This window comes from Trematomus bernacchii, unplaced genomic scaffold (genome assembly GCF_902827165.1).
Source record: "Trematomus bernacchii unplaced genomic scaffold, fTreBer1.1, whole genome shotgun sequence".
Classification (NCBI taxonomy): domain Eukaryota; kingdom Metazoa; phylum Chordata; class Actinopteri; order Perciformes; family Nototheniidae; genus Trematomus; species Trematomus bernacchii.
In genome coordinates, this window is record NW_022987828.1 from 3,099,198 (window position 1) to 3,115,224 (window position 16,027).

The following is a 16,027-nucleotide window of genomic DNA, read 5'->3' on the forward strand; positions in this document are numbered from 1 at the left end:
TGTTCAAACGCAGAGCAGAAAGTATGCTTGTTCTGGGATTGCAATATTTTAGAATTAAATTATGCCAGAGGAAATTATCATATGGGTCGCTTTAAAAAAAAAGAAAAGTATTTCCTTCAGTCAGTATTTAACATGTTTTTTAGTACTTTTGTATGATTCAGCTAATGAAAGCTTTATTTAATCTTATATCAATAAGTATAATGTAATAACCCTTAACATGTGTGTATCATTGTTACCTTTCGAGAGAAAAGCAGACAGAACTGACATATTTGATCATATATATCTGTAACAGACTCTTCATCCATTACACGCTCTCAGTTAAACTGTTTCATTTGTATTTATATTTTTGACTTATTTTTAAAACGACTTGACAAAAAAACAATATAAAAACATAGAAGTTACAGAGACAACAATCTCTATATATTAGAAATAAGAATTTCTTAGAAAGACTGGCAAACACAATTTCAAATGTTCCTCATTACAATTATCTGCTGCATGATAAAAGATACTAATGACACCTTGAATGGACAAACTCCACAGGTGTCAATCTAGCCTATGAAGCAAAGTGACAGAGTATGGTAATTCAGTTTGACTTTCAGGAAAGGTGGGAAGCTCGTGTGTTGCCAAACTTCTCTCCAGTCACTTCTAACTGCCCTCAGCTTCAACAGAAGTGGCAAATGGTCTGCTCTGGCATTCGAAACATCTGTGCAGCCTGACTACTGGTGGCAGGGCCCCAGAGACCTGCCTGCACCAGCCCCTTTTGAACTGCAGATCCAAATACACTGCACTTATTGGAATGGCATGTAGCTGCTATTCTGAAGGGGGATCCTCTGCTACGCCTTTGATGTCCACCACTGTGTCCAAAGCAGGCAAGCCATTCTCTCAGCTCTCTGTTTTCCATTTAGACAAGAGATTTTTCTATTCTGGAAAGGGATTTTTGAAGTGAAGCAGACAAAGAGCAGATTTACATGGTTTAGGCAGCTATGCTGGACTATGAGTAAGACTGCAGTAAAGCTGTATACTGGGAACCACTTGAGCATAATGAAGTGGGCCGGGGTGGTGTGTTTCATTAATGTAGATGAAAATTAAGTGCATTTTCTTTAGATGTATTCAGATGTTTGATCTTATCAGATATTTGTGACATAGTTCAGTTTATTTGTGATGTATGGGAATACGGTACTGGATGACATATGATATTTGGGTGATATCAGTGATCAAAGATGTTGCATTGCTCATTTCTGCACATCATTATCTGCTGCCAGTTACTCCACTGGCATTCTTAAGGATAATAAGTTAGCTGCCACTCAGACCAGATGTACTCACTGTGCACACATGGGCATCAGATGTACATTGGAGATATAACAAACTGAAGTCAGTTCTGGGCATGAGTTTACCAAAAGTCTCAGAATCACCCCTTAAGACTCATGACAACCAGAGCTGTAAAACAAATATATGATGACCCTTTGTCGATATTTATGCTTGTATTCAATACATTTAAAACAGTATTATTTAATAATAAGTTCAATCATGTTTAAGTGTAGGCCTACTTGTTTTTTTCATGTTAATATGTAACAGTAGTGTAATTTGGGGGACGTTTTGGCTCTGCTGTTCCACTGTCTTGAGCTGTGCGTTACGCGCCATTTGGCACCACCATCAAGGATAATGCCTGCATAGAAAGGAAACAAAAACAATACAGTATATACGTTTAAATGGTTTTATGAAAGCTGTTACCACACTGTCAAACAATCCATAACAGTAATGAGATCGTGTTCGTCATCGTCAGTAACATTATTGTTCCACTCGTGCCCAAACTGAATGTCTCGACTTCAAAGGTGACAAACGACATTAGATGCACCGCGGTCTCCCCCGTGCCTCCGGGGCTCAGTGAACTGTCACCCATGCTGGAGCAGCAGCATCCCCGCTTGGTGCATAATTTGACACAGCGACCTGTCCTTTGAAGCGGACAATAAAAAGTCTCACAAGGGCTAATCACATTACGCACCATTTGTCTCGCTTAAGCGAAGTGTTACAGCACCTTCCGTATGAGCGTTTTAATCAAAGCCTGGGACGAGGCTGCTGCAGCACACATGTCCACAGGAGAGGCAGACCTCCTGTCACGCGCCTCCGGGTCTCTTCCTCCGCGCTGTGACGCGCCTGTGTGCCCAGTGCGCCTCCGGGGACCACCAAGGATACTTTAGGATGTCTCATGTGCCTGTGTAGAGGCTTTTTTTGTTATAGAAAACAAGTGTGTTTGGATAACGTAATCACTATAAATATACGTGATTGAATGCGTATTGAAATGTCCCCCAATAACACGAGGAAGTTTTGTCCATCTGGATTTGTACTTTTTGTAAATTGTAATTTGTGTAATTGCTATCATGAATATTTCATGCATGCCTATGTATTAATGTTTCCTCTTTGCTCTGCACTTTTGCTGTAACAATGTTAATTTCCCCATTGTGGGACTAATTATAATTCTAGTTCTTATTCTGTAGACTCTGCCAAGATATTTTGTAGATTTTAAACATAAATCCTTATCAGCTTGGTCCTATGACTATGAATGATTTATAGTAATCACATCTGTATGCTGGAAAATAAGCTTTATGTGACTTTTGGATGTTTCCAAACAAGAATATGGTGTTAAACCTGGCCGGACAACCCTTTGGGGAGGAGAGGGGCGAAAGAGTTAACCAGGGGGAGGGCGCCTGCACAGGGGCGTATAGTATAAAACCACCTCAAGAGCGCACATCAACAACAGCGTGTGTTTTAGTAAGCCGTAGTTTGCTATGGTTTGACTTTTTTCCTCCAACAGGACTCGTTAGAGACGCACGCCAGCCCGTGTCTTCATTTAGGTTGGCTCCATCCGCAGCATAATGGATGAATGCTGTTTTTGAAGAGGACAGAACTCCACCTAACTGGGAAGATATATTTAACTACCTGCACTCTTTTCTCCAAAGGTAGTGTCGTCGAATAACATAGGACAGCGCACAATGAGGACACATCAAGAAATGCGCAAAGTGGCTGGAGAGGAAGTGAGGAAAAGTGAAGTGTGAGGCTGAGAATGTGGCGGGGACACCACGGGGCAACTGGGCTGCAAGTTTCCTGAGCTTTGGAGATCTGACGAGGGAGAAACAAGAGGGGAACGTGTTAGTGCTGCGCGCAGGACCAGCCCTGCAGTACTCCTGGCATATCAGTGCAATACCTTATATTTAGATGAAAGTATAGGAACAATCAGTAAAAGAAGATCAATCTTGATTCAAGACAAGTTTAAAATCCAACTGGATCCAAATTAGTCTTCATTATACTACTTCCAGAAGTATTCGACTGCCCCCTCCTCCGAACCTTTTCCCTTCAATTTTGCAATTCTGATTCCCGAAGTGGCTCCGAAGTGGTGTTGCGGCTCCTCGTCCCCGGCGGATCCGGAGATTGGGGTCTCTGCACCGGGAGGAGGCGGAGTGGGAGCTCCGGCCACACCGCAGGCTCCTAAGAGCGGCCGCGTCAAAAGGATGGTGCGTCTGGCGGCGGAACTGCTGCTCCTCCTGGGACTACTTCTCCTCACCTTGCACATCACGGTACTGAGGAGCAGCCCGCTGCCACAGGGAAACGAGACTCTGAGCCTGGATCAGGACACAGCACTTACAGAGGTGAGGAAAACTGATGGTGTAGTGCTTAGATGGAAGATTTCTTTAGGGGATTTTGATACAAAAGAGGATATCTAAGGGGGCTCATTGGGTCACAGATGGGTTTGATAAATGCTCATTGGAGCCCAGGTAAACTATAGCCTCCATTCCCCGGGAACTATGTGAGTCTCTTGTTGACATAGCCTACATACGATTGCGGTCTCCCTAGGGTGTCCCCCGGGAATGGCAGGGAGCCAGCAGAGGGATGGGAGATGAGGCAGGGTCAGAGATCAGCCCCCTGCTCCAAACGCACCTCACTTTAGTTGTGGGTTAAATGCTAGCTGCAGGCACTTGTCTGTCATCATGGGCTCATCACTGTCATCCAAGCTTTCAGTTGCTGAGGTCAGAGCTGAACCCCTCAGGGTGCCCATCCAATATGCCCCACTGGAGGAGAGTCTGCCATCAGACTGACTTCTGCCCTGATCCAGATCAAGCCTTAACTTAAGTCCTGTTTGTTTCCTTTGAGCCTGCACTATACTAACATATATTGACACAGCCAAATATGCAGATCAGATATTAATGCCCAATGTAAAGGAAAAGCTATGAAATAGAATGATATATATAAATAAAGTAACATATTTTTTACTTGATTTAGTTTAGGCAAAATACAGCTTTTAATGGGACGTTGTTGGGTTGTGGTCCAGTTTAGAGCGTGCCACAACAACATTTCACAAGGGACACATTTGTCAGCATGACACCACTTAAGACAGGTTTAACAGTTTAACTGGCCATTTTAAACATCAGCTTAAAGCACAGACTCCAGCAGAGCCTCAAATCCTGACTCGAGGGTTAAGTCAGGTCTGGGATCAACAGGCTTTTTTAGAGCGTGTTAAGCATCCCTCAGCTGCCTTTGATGTATATTTAGCATGCTACTGAAATACTTTCGTCAAGTCCCGGTGATAAATGGGTATTTATGCCCTTCATAAATTCTTTATTTTAGGGCTGGTGGAAATGAATGGAAATAATTTTGACTTTAACAGAGGATGATGAGGGTAATTTCTCTTATCTTCACTATCACTGTAGACCTGCCTGCCTATATGCAACAGCAAGCCTGTGTTCTGTTGGATATTAGGGCATGCAAAGCTGAAGAAATATTCCAGGAATTTGTGGAATATTTGTCACAGGATGAGGAGAGTTTCTCCTGGGGAATTGGTGCAACACATACTTTCCCACTTTCCCATTTGTCACTCGTTTACATTTACAAAGAGATTCTGGCTTGTGATAAAAGGGCCCAACACTGCAACACATGCCCCATGTTGAGGAAAGCTGAATGTGTTTTTTTAAATTTTGCTAATGAATGCTCCGACTTTGTGCAGATATGCTTCACTGGTCTGCCACTGAAGACGATGATGTCATCTTTCAGCCGGGCTTGTCACGGGCCAGGGGGTGTATTGTCATTCCAAGGTGTCATATTTAAAATGCCATTCACAAAAACACAAATGACAGGATGCGGCTCCATGCACCTGTAGTGGGGACAGGAAATGATTTGGTCCACGGCACATCATCATCATCACTGACCCAGGAAGGCAGTTTCATCCACAATGGGGGTGTAATTATATATTTAACAAAACAGTATTTTTGTATCTTAAGCTGCTTTTGAGCGTATTTTCTTCTTTTGTATAAGTATTTAAATCTGAGCTCCTCTCTGGCATGTGCCATCTCAGTTTGATTCAGTACATAAACACGTACGTAATCCCAGAGTGAGTCGTGTGACAGAGGAAGGATCGTTTTCTCTTCCACCTAGATGAGTGTAGTGTTGAAAAGCATCTGGCACAATGTGCACTGCCTTCATTTCCTGCCAGCCTCCCTGGGGGAAGGACCCCTGAGTTGCTCCCAATTGAAAATGGAGTCATGCCCCTTTAAGCAGCCCTCACAAAGTGAAAAAAGGGGAAGCGGGAAAAGAAGAGGAGATACTGTGAGGAAGGGAGAGGGGGTGGCTTGTGTGTGCAAGTGTTCATTCATGGCTTTTGAGAGTGGGGGGTGACATCCTGGGAGGCCCCAGATGAACTGAGGAATGGTGTGTCACTTTTGATCTCCAAATTAAAGCACGTTCCTCGTTGAGGGAGATCTCAGTTGAGTGATAGGGACTGTAGAGCAGCCCGCCATCAAAGGGCAACTCTGCTGATTTTTTCACATTAATATGGGTAACTCCTGTGCACTGTTTGAGTCCGGGCCGTATCATTACGTTGTGTTAAAAGGCTCTGCTGAGATTCACTTGGAAAAGACAGAGAGGTGTTTATGTTGACATTATCAGGAATTTACACAACTGATACACAACGGCCATTCCTGTCCGATGACTAATTCCTATGTTGTTCAGTCTTTCTATCATTTCCAACTATGCTAATTGTCCTGAATCTTATTTCTGAAAAACTGATTGAGACAGAACAAAAATCAGTTATTAGGACACTGAAATGTCATGTTTGTGCTTAGATTTCCCCCTTTCTGTCTTAATTATGACCGTTTTCAGCTATTCAATCTACCAATGTTCCTATTAGGAATTTCACTCAAGGCTTTTATCAACAGGATTTTACTTAAGGACTATATTTAGAACTTGTATCACTTCTTATTCCGTATTTTTGTATAAAACACCTAATAGCAATCCTCTCATATTAAGAATTCTTACACTCCCTTCTGCAAGAAGAATCAGAAATAAAACCGTATTAGTGTTAAACTACTAATATTTGCCCATAAACTGATAAACAATGTGTTTACAAGCACTCAGCGAAGAATCACCTTAAGTGTTGCTCTGGGATTTATCAGAATGCTTACAAATCTGACTTTAAACAAACCAAATTTGTGTCAGGATTTAAAATCCGCCTAATGTGTAAAACAACATAATATGACAACAGAAGATCCAGACAGGATTCCACCGGATTATGAGGGATTAATATACCTGCAAACACTACGACTGGGTTTCAAGTCACAACACTTTGTGTATTCTGACACATTTGTGGTGGCATCTGCTTCCTTTTCATAAACCAACTCATGCAGAACGTAGCAAATCTTCACTCAACAACGACTTTTGGGAAAACAAAGGAAATTGTCCTTCGTCAGTGGCTGTGAAATCCCTGTTCTATTATCAGCATCATTAAACATGAAGAGCAACTTGTGTGGTCTGCAGCTGATATCCAAAATATGATCCACCAAAAGGAAATCAACCACACCTGTTTGGTGTCTTTACAATTGTGCGGATGCATTTACATTGTGATTGAACCTGTGAGTGTTGTCTGACACTCACAGTCTGATCCCTCAGTGGAGCTCTGTTACAGTGACTGAGTGACTTCTGAAGGCTGGGAACTTGAAAGACGGGGTTATCACGTGGGCATCTCAAAGCCTGAGTACTTGTGATAGAACCAGAGAGGGTCCTGTGATGTTCACTTAAATGGTCAATATCGGATGCAATAACTATTTAGTAGGAATGTCTTTCTATACCGAGCATTCAGCCATAATCGTTTGGTTATGGAAAAGACACTTGTGGTTTTTATTGGGATATGCCATTTCAGAATCATTATCTTTAAATGTTATGATTTAAAAAAAAGAAGTTCTCATCATCTTATCTAAAACTCTCTCTGTTTTTTATTTGGTGGCTACATACAAAGTGCATATCTTCCTGAGAGTTATGAGCAATGGTATAATCATTGTAATTATGACAGTAGCGCACATTAAGATATATGATGTGAACGTCTTTACATTTGTAGAAATGCATCTGTGAATCTAGAATCACCAAAAAGTCACAATGCCACAAGACTTTCTGTACAGCCGCTGATCCCTCTGCGGTTGAATAAAAGTTAGTTGTACATTTATAATCCTTCCTCCCTTGCTGTGCGGCTCCATTTACAGCATCTATATTGTCCCAGAGTGCACCTTGGCTGGACACAAACAGCTCCACTGGGGGCTTTTATGCCCACCACAATGTGGCTGAGCTGACACTTTGTCTGTGACTGGCCACCGCAACACTACAGCACTGCTGCCATATTCTCAGGCCTCAGCCCAGCCACAAAAACACTAAGGAGGAAGAAATGGGACGTGAAAAAAAGAAAACAAGGAAACATGATTGATGGCTTTCTTTGATCTTATTTTCTGCCACTCGAGAACGGATGATTGCCGACTACTTATGGCCGTCTGTCCAATTGAGGAATAATTGTTCCTTCAGTGCATACCTGACAGGGGCCATATGTCCTCAACTGTCCTTTGGGGATGAATTTACAACCCCCTTGTCACAAGACCAAATGTTTTTCTGTCGTCGAGAAGGCAGATGTAATTAATTTGTAATGTTTGCTTAGGTTTCTCTGTTTGGCCACAGTGCAGGAAACCCATCAGTCTTGCATGCTTTTCTCTCCCAGGCAGCACCAGGACATGCTATAAATGTCCACATCATATAACTACCGTAAAGCTGGAGCAATCTCTCTCAGTTAAAAAAGGAAAAATATACAGTCTAATTGTGACGTTGGCTCTGAATGCAGGCTCTAGACACTTTGTATTTTGGTGGAAGCAGACAGACTCAGTGATGCTTGTTCCACTGTTTCAGTGGCTCCTTATTTCTGGGCTCCAGAGTCCACTGCCCACAGGATATATGACAGAGGTCATCGATACATGAACCTCTGTCAACATCCCTCTAAAGTAGCTGAGGGTGATGCCTCTGTAGATGCCAAGTGACAGGCTCCCTACTCTAAACATTCCCACACAAGTATTTTCTATAAATACTCATATATTTTGATTGCACAAACATTAAAGGTCCCCTATTATAATGTTTTTCATGACTTTATTATAGGTCTCAGATATATACAAAACTTGTCTCTGAAGTGTTTGGCCTCGAAATACCAAACAGATCATGCATTGTACATCCCATAATCCCCTCTGTTTCAGCCCTGTTTCATAAGTGCTGATTCTCTGTCTGCCCCTCTGCGAGATATTTGGTTAAAAAAACACAATGGCGGTCTAGGAGGAGATTCAGGTGATAAGGTGGGGGGGGGGGGTGTTACCTTGGTTGGTTATTGGCTAATGGTTACACAAGCCAATAAAACGTTATGACATCATAAAGTGGCCAAAATCTGATCAGCTCTTTTTCAGACAGGTTTTTATATAAAAGGATCAGGACAAAAAGTGAGCTAATCTTTTTTCCTGAAACTTTCAGAATCTCTTTAAAAGAGGGGACACATGTTGATGTATAAAAGACATGAAAAAGTGGATTTTGCACAATAGGTGACCTTTAATGTATTAATACAGTCTCCCTTTCTCTCCTTAGCAGAACAATATAAATGCAAAAAGCAGCTCTTCGGCCAAACTGGCTCCTGAAGACCGGAAGTCTGGAACAGAACACCGGTTGGCCCACCGGCCTGCCACCCTCCCCTGGGCACAGGGCACCAACGTGCACCGGGACAGCCCTGGAGCCTTCCTCCTAGACCTGCACAACTTCCCCGACCTCTCCAAAGCAGACATCAATGGCCAGAATCCCAACATACAGGTGACCATGTGTGTCTGTGCACCTGCTTTGATGCTTTCACTTAATCGTAAGACATGGCTACTCAACCACACAGGACAGGAAGAGCAAACAGGAAGGAGGGGAATCAGTTGGTGCACATCACTACCCCCTTTTTCTCTCCCTTCCTTCTCCCCCTTTCACACTTCCTGGCTCGTAGTGAAGCTTACACTGAGGTCTCACGTCCATCATAATGACAGCTGAAAAGCAGACACTAACCAGCAATGCCTCACTACTACTAACCCATGTGCAGGAAGACAGACGGCAGCTTATGTTAATATGTACCCATAAGTCCCTCAGAGGTGCAGATGGCCGATTAACCGCTGCCATGTTTAAATCATTCTCCTGTCTAATCCAGCGAGGGGTCTTTCCATTTCTGAGAGCATCACTGCTAAATCCGAGCACGAACAAAGTGTATTAACATCTCAAGATGTGGGAAGAGAGCGCAGCAACCAATTGAGCAAGGGCGTGAGGCTGTTGGAGATGGGGGGGAGGAGGAGGTGGGTGTCTTTGATCCTGGGATTCATCTGGCTTTCATGGTCTGGAGGAGGCTGAGTAGCCCTTTGAACTTTGTGTTTAGGTGGAGAAAGCCCATGAGGTGGGAGGGTGACTGTGGGGCAGGGGTGGTGGTCCCCCCTCATCTGGGAGGCACATGTGTGAGGACAGAAAGGGGGAGGGGGGTAATATTGTGCATGGGGGTATCTGAAAGTGTCCCCCCACGGCAATGGATCGACCCAAAATGTATCAACATTTCCTTCTCAAAAATATTTACTTTGAGGTACTCTTTGGATACATGTAGACACACAATTCACAAGAATTCAAAGGCCTTTTCCTGATTTTTTTTTTTTTAACAAAACAAGTAACTTATTTGATGACTTTGTGTTTAATATCTACTTGAAATCTACTTCTGTTCTTTCACACAGGTGACCATTGAAGTGGTGGATGCACTGGAGGGCCATGAGCCAGAGAAAGGCCTCCGTAAGGAGAGCAAACCAAACTGGGCTTCTCCAAACTGGAGAAACTGGTGGCCTCGCTCTTCTTCACCCTCCTCCTCTTCCACCACCCATCAGACGGAGGAGAAAGATCTCACCTACGGGAGCAACCGTGAGGACAGCAACTTCCTCAGGCCGCCTGCAGACTGGGACAGGAGAGGAGGAGCCGGGGGTGGAAGCAAAGCTCAAACTGAATATGGTGAGAATGATTTGAAGGTGCAAGGAAATGAGTGCGCAATGCACGTGGCAGAATATTTAGCGGGTCCATAGGCTCTTATTTGAACAGATGGCCCTGGTCTGATGTGGAATCTGTAATTTGCAGATTTGCTGATTTATGCTGTCACCATAATAAGTGCAGTCATCCCAGGCGAGCCTTTGGGAGCCCCTGATTGAAGCCTTTAACACTTTTTTATGAGATGTGGTGCAGAGTTAGCTACGTGACACAGTTTAAACGCCTTTGCTACATCAAAGTTCAGCAGGAGGAATGGGGCCAGAAGATCCGTTAGGGCTGCCACACCATCCTCACAACACTCTCCAAAAGTAACCCCACTGATAAATCTGCTGGGGAAGAATTTACACTCACCGTCGTACTGTATGCGTCAGGCCCGTGTCGAAGCATGCCCAAACCAACATGGTCGAACAGGAATGCGTATGCTTTGGAAAATGTCATTTTATCAACTTGCACTTGCACTACAGCGGTTAGGGAGGCGATTTTATAATCCTTTCCTTTCTAACCATAGCCCATGTTTCTGTCTTATTGCTGTGGTAAGATCTCATTCATCATTTATATCATACCACACAATGGACAGGAGATTTTTATCATGATTTTGGTCCTGGTTTTAACCCTAATAATCATAACTCTGCAAGCAAGGGTCATCCATCACAAGCCATTGGTATTCAATTCAGTCCCATCTCCAGGCTGGGGGACTGTTATTATTACCTTTTCTAAATTGTGACTTTTGTCCCAGCTGCCTCATGCTCATTGGACGGATAGGCTATGTAGGTGGGAGGGGCTCAGCGCTAGATGACTATCTGGCCTTTATTCATACAAAATGCTCTTAATGAGGGGCAGATGGCAGCGGGGGGTGTATAGGAAGGTTTGGACCCCGGCCAGAAATACTTCCATCCCAGCATGCCCACATTAATTATCCTCATTGATAAAGTGCTGCTTTCAAGATGTGTGTGTTGTGTGTGTTTGCGTGTGGTAGTGATCGTAGAGTCTCAAGTAACTGTTTCCATGTATACCCATTACAGTGATCTGCTCAATGATCATTGGAGTTAAAGAGGATTTCTTGCCATTTCACTTCTCATTTTCCAACCATTGAATCACAGATAGAGCAACTGCATGGTGTATGATGCTGCCAATGTGTCAAGGATACTTAGAAAAAGTCTATTTGTGGACTGGATTTGTGACTGAAGACACATAGTGTGCCCTATGCCATGTACAGCATAGTGCGTGTGTGCTGCTGCGTGTGTGTAGGCTTGCGTAGTATCTGCTTTGAGGGCCGAAGTCAAAGAGAACTTTGAGCTCCCCCACTTCCCCTTTCATGTACTCCCCCCACTTATTATTAGTGAGGCATGCTAACAGGCCTGAGTAAGTTCAGCATGTGGCCTGCATCAGAGCTAAAGATCTCTTTCTTTCTCTTGAATCCAGACTATATGGACGGAGAGGGGGACTGGAGTGACTGGACTGCCTGCAGCGTCACCTGTGGGAACGGCAACCAGAAGAGAACCAGGTCATGTGGTTATGCCTGCACAGCCACTGAGTCAAGAACTTGTGATATGCCCAACTGCCCAGGTAAAGAACGCATTATTGGATATTGGAGGATATTTTGTAAGTGCTCAAGTTGATTTCTTCTATGGATCCATTTTGATGGTGTTTTCATCTCTCTAAAAGGTATTGAAGATGCCTTCAAGACAGCAGCTACTGAAGTGAGCCTGTTAGCTGGAACCGATGAGTTCAATGCCACGGAGCTCTTTGGCGTTGGTAAGATTTTGCCTACTCTTGTCCTAGCACACTTTCCGTAACTTAAATGTCCTTACATTATCAAAGTTGATTCATCCATCTGGCAGTAGCGCTCCTGCACACACTTACTGGGCAGAGATGAAAATGAGCAGCAGGGCAGGAAGAGCAAAGTATGCCTGTGCCCTCTTTTTCTTCTTTCTCGTAACCAACCCAGTGAAAACACACCTTTATGTTAAATATATCACCTTCTCACAGTTTCATCTTCTTAGCCTATGAAGGAGTATTTATAGTGTCTTCATTTCTTGCAGACACAGACAGTTGCGAGCGATGGATGAACTGCAAGAGCGACTTCTTGAAGAAATACATGACCAAGGTGGCAAACGACCTTCCCAGCTGCCCTTGCTCTTACCCCACTGAGGTGGCGTACAGCACCGCCGCCGTACACGATGTTCCCACGCAGCGAGATTTCCGCTGGAAAGATGCCAGCGGGCCAAAAGAGAAGCTGGAGATCTACAAGCCCACGGCCCGTTACTGCATCCGCTCCATGCTAACACTGGAGTCCACCACGCTGGCAGCTCAGCACTGTTGCTACGACGACAACATGAAGCTCATCACTCGCGGCAAAGGAGCCGGCAGTCCCAACCTCATCAGCACAGAGTTCTCAGCTGACCTGCATTACAAGGTGGACATCCTTCCCTGGATCATCTGCAAAGGAGACTGGAGCCGCTACAACCAAGCCAGGCCGCCAAACAACGGGCAGAAGTGTCCCGACAACCCTCAGGACGACGACTACTACAAACAGTTTGAAGAAGCAACGGAATTCTAGCCGGCTGCGAAAATGTTCAGCTAAACCTCAATGGTACAGTTTTAGATCCAATAACACAAGAACTTTTAGGCTCTGAGGAACAAGACTTTTTTGAACAAAGAGGAAGGAAAATCGTACAGTCAGAACACTTATTCGCTCACAAAGAACTTTTCTTGACTTCACCAAAACCAGTCAGACGACGTTGCTCGTTTTAGTTTTTTTTACAAAATATGCCTCTGAAAAAAAGTATTTGCGTCACCAATAATAACTCTCACAGATCTGGTTAATAAAGGGAGAACCAAGTTTGTATTCTTAAAAAGGGAAAATTATTATTCCAGGAATGTTCGTTTAGATTGTGTCCATGTTCGTCTCCATAGATTGTTTATGTTTGGTGAATCTGAGAGGCCTGTGGTAATAGAATAATGAGATCCTTCAGGAATGTGTTGGGTGGGGGGGGGGGGGGGGGGGGTGTAGCAGAGAACAGGGTTATCTAATTTTCTCCCGGTTTGTCATCCACAATATCCAGGTTCCCATTGTAAACTTGTGAGTCTATTTAGCATGCACATTCTTTTCAAACCATACATTTACCACCATGTCCCTTGTGTCTCTGAGGCAGATCCTTATTGTAAAAAGCCTGCATTATTTTTGTAAAGTATTTATTAAGTTGTAGCTGTGTCTGAGTTGGGTGTATATGACTGTGGTTTCCGATTCACATATGGCTGAATGCTTACTTGAGACTCCTCTCTTGCTCAAACTGTGGCATCAATGTGAGTAGTCATACCTCAAGTAAGGATTAAACCGTAATTGAGCGTAAAGAATGTGTAAATTCAACTGTATGGAAAGATTTTTTGAGATATAAATCTATAAATAAATTTGAAAAACCCAATGAATGTGTTGCTAGAAAAACAAATCTCTGCGTGTATGATCTTCATGGAAAATATCACTTATAGCTTGTACATTAACACTATTCCAGGCAAGGTTTAATCAGCTGCTATTGGGTTTCTCTCCTGCTGTCGAAGGAAAATTCATCTGCATGAAAAATCTCATCGATCAAAACTCCTCCACGGGCTTAAGCCAGTGCACAAGACTTCCATTAGTTCCATCCAGTGTGGCTCTGAGGCCAGGTCTTTTGATGGGATTGTGATATTTCTTCAGAGGGCGAGGAGGGTAATGTTCCCTTGAATGCGACTCAAATTCTTTGTCTTTGGCATGTATCCTCACATTCCTGGGTAATTTTTTTCAGTGTATGTACACACACACACACACACACACACACACACACACACACGCACACGCACACGCACACGCACACGCACACGCACACGCACACACACACACACACACGCGCACGCGCACTGCTGCCTGTCGGTAGCAAGGACCTCTGACCATTCCCTCTCCGCTGAGTGCTGCAGTCATTGTCACACAGAGAAAGCCATTCATGGTGCCCTCATTCCTGCAGTCTTGTGTACGGCACAGCTGGCCGGGTGCAGGGCTTGTCTTTATAACGCAGCAGGCCCCAGCACGTTCCACACCTCAGAGGCACTGCTTGCAACCGCCTAGTCGCTTCCCTATTCATACAAAATTCCTCCATGCGCATCTTTCGTTCCATTTATCTCAAAATCAGCCTTTTAGCAACAACCTGCACTCAAACCCTCACTGTAAATCACGCAGATATGTTCTTTTAAAACGTAGATAAACTCCGTGCTATCACTTAGTGTGTAAAGCTCTCTTCTGAAGTCCCTCTCTCCAGTAAAAGCATAGTTCAAGGCTAAGATTACAGTAACTGACGTGGATGGTTATCTTTGCGGACCGTTTGCAGCACAGGCCATGAAGATCAAAGCAGGGTGTTCGTCTTTATTCTAAAGCATTAGGGCCAAGCTAAAATTGATGACATACCTCCACCACTCCCCCCCCCCCCTTCCCTCCGCCCCTCCGCCCATGGTATCTCTTCTCCAGACAGGCTCCACGTGTCTCGAGAGCAGGCAATTACTCGTACACCGTCCTCACTTTTCATCTCTCATTTCATCTCCCCCTCCCTACTGTGCCATTGCGAAGGTAGGGATATAGATTCATTACGGAGTGTAATTTGGTGTGAACGTGTATGAGAGGGCAGAGATACTGCAGACAAGCGAGTGCAGAGAAAACTTGTTGGTTGTGGTGCGTCAGTGAGGCCTCGCTTTTGTGTTACTATTTCCAGGACTCTACTCTGGCATGTTTCAAAGGATGCAAAGCACCATATTAGTGGTATATTCTCAAGGATCCGAAAGGGCTCATTAAGCATCACCAAGATATGATTGTTGGTATTTTGCCTCTATTTTTGTTATGAGAAGGAAATTATGTCCAATGTACTTGCGCAGTTTGAGATGGAGTTTGACGGGCCTGGCTGCAGGATTTCTCAGCAGATCTCCACACATGAGCTAACTATGGGAAAAAGGAAAACAAGAGAAGTTAAAAAAGCAGGAGAAAGCAGTGGAAACTTGGATGTGTTAAAGTTGGAATGAATAAAAGGAAAGCTCAGCTGAAAACATTCAAATAAAACAAGTCCAGGTGGTATTGTTGTCCACACTGGAGCTCACTGTAGGGCTTCTAGGTAAGAAACCGCGGTGCATGGTGGCAATCAGGCATCTCTTTTGTTTTGTGGTGTGGTGCAGATGTGGCGGTGCCATTTTTAGCCTCTCTCTCACTCACTTTCTTTCACTCGCTCCCTCGTGCTGCTCCTTTTTGGGTGGTGTAGCACAATGCAGGAAGTGTCTGGGCCGCAATACCGCAGGGCTCTTACTGCACGGCAAACCTAATTAAAAGGTTTTTCTTTGCTCTTCTAATCTGGAATAGCTGACCTGGACCGGGAGGTTGCTTATCTAACCACTCTGTCCCTCCCTCTCCACATTCACCCCCAACGTCCTACTGGTAAAACTGGGATGGGGCTGCTGGCGATCTGCCTGCCATAGGCGCGCACCTTTGCACACTGAGACAGGGGAGGAGTGGATGGTTGCAGCAGAGGGGTGCACAGCTGAACAAACAGGTCAAGTAGCTGTGAAGCATCTGAGAAGGCAGGGTGTTTTACTTAACCCCTGCTGCCAGGAAATCGCTGAGATACTCTCACAA

At 44.2% G+C, this 16,027-nt stretch overlaps 1 protein-coding gene across 2 annotated transcripts; it reads left to right on the top strand.

Annotated features, from left to right (window-relative positions):
- The first annotated feature begins 2,759 nt into the window (after nt 1–2,759).
- ism1 (isthmin 1) lies at nt 2,760–13,367 on the top strand. 2 transcript variants are annotated; one of them, XM_034152640.1, is made up of 6 exons: nt 2,760–3,644; nt 8,926–9,144; nt 10,083–10,350; nt 11,806–11,949; nt 12,049–12,138; nt 12,426–13,367. In XM_034152640.1, exons 1-6 carry the CDS (start codon nt 3,507–3,509, stop codon nt 12,941–12,943), a joined length of 1,377 nt encoding a protein of 458 aa, XP_034008531.1. In that variant the 5' UTR covers nt 2,760–3,506; the 3' UTR covers nt 12,944–13,367. The 2 variants fall into 2 exon arrangements, with proteins under 2 accessions (XP_034008531.1, XP_034008532.1); XM_034152641.1 differs by having other exon boundaries at nt 8,929–9,144.
- Nucleotides 13,368–16,027: the final 2,660 nt, after the last annotated feature.

What these genes read in the sequence shown, in the direction of transcription:
- ism1 (XM_034152640.1), top strand. Translation starts at nt 3,507, where the DNA reads ATGGTGCGTCTGGCGGCGGAACTGCTGCTCCTCCTGGGACTACTTCTC. An exon ending in AGGACACAGCACTTACAGAG is followed by an intron (nt 3,645 to 8,925) that starts GTGAGGAAAACT and finishes TTCTCTCCTTAG; the next exon opens with CAGAACAATATAAATGCAAA. An exon ending in GCCAGAATCCCAACATACAG is followed by an intron (nt 9,145 to 10,082) that starts GTGACCATGTGT and finishes TCTTTCACACAG; the next exon opens with GTGACCATTGAAGTGGTGGA.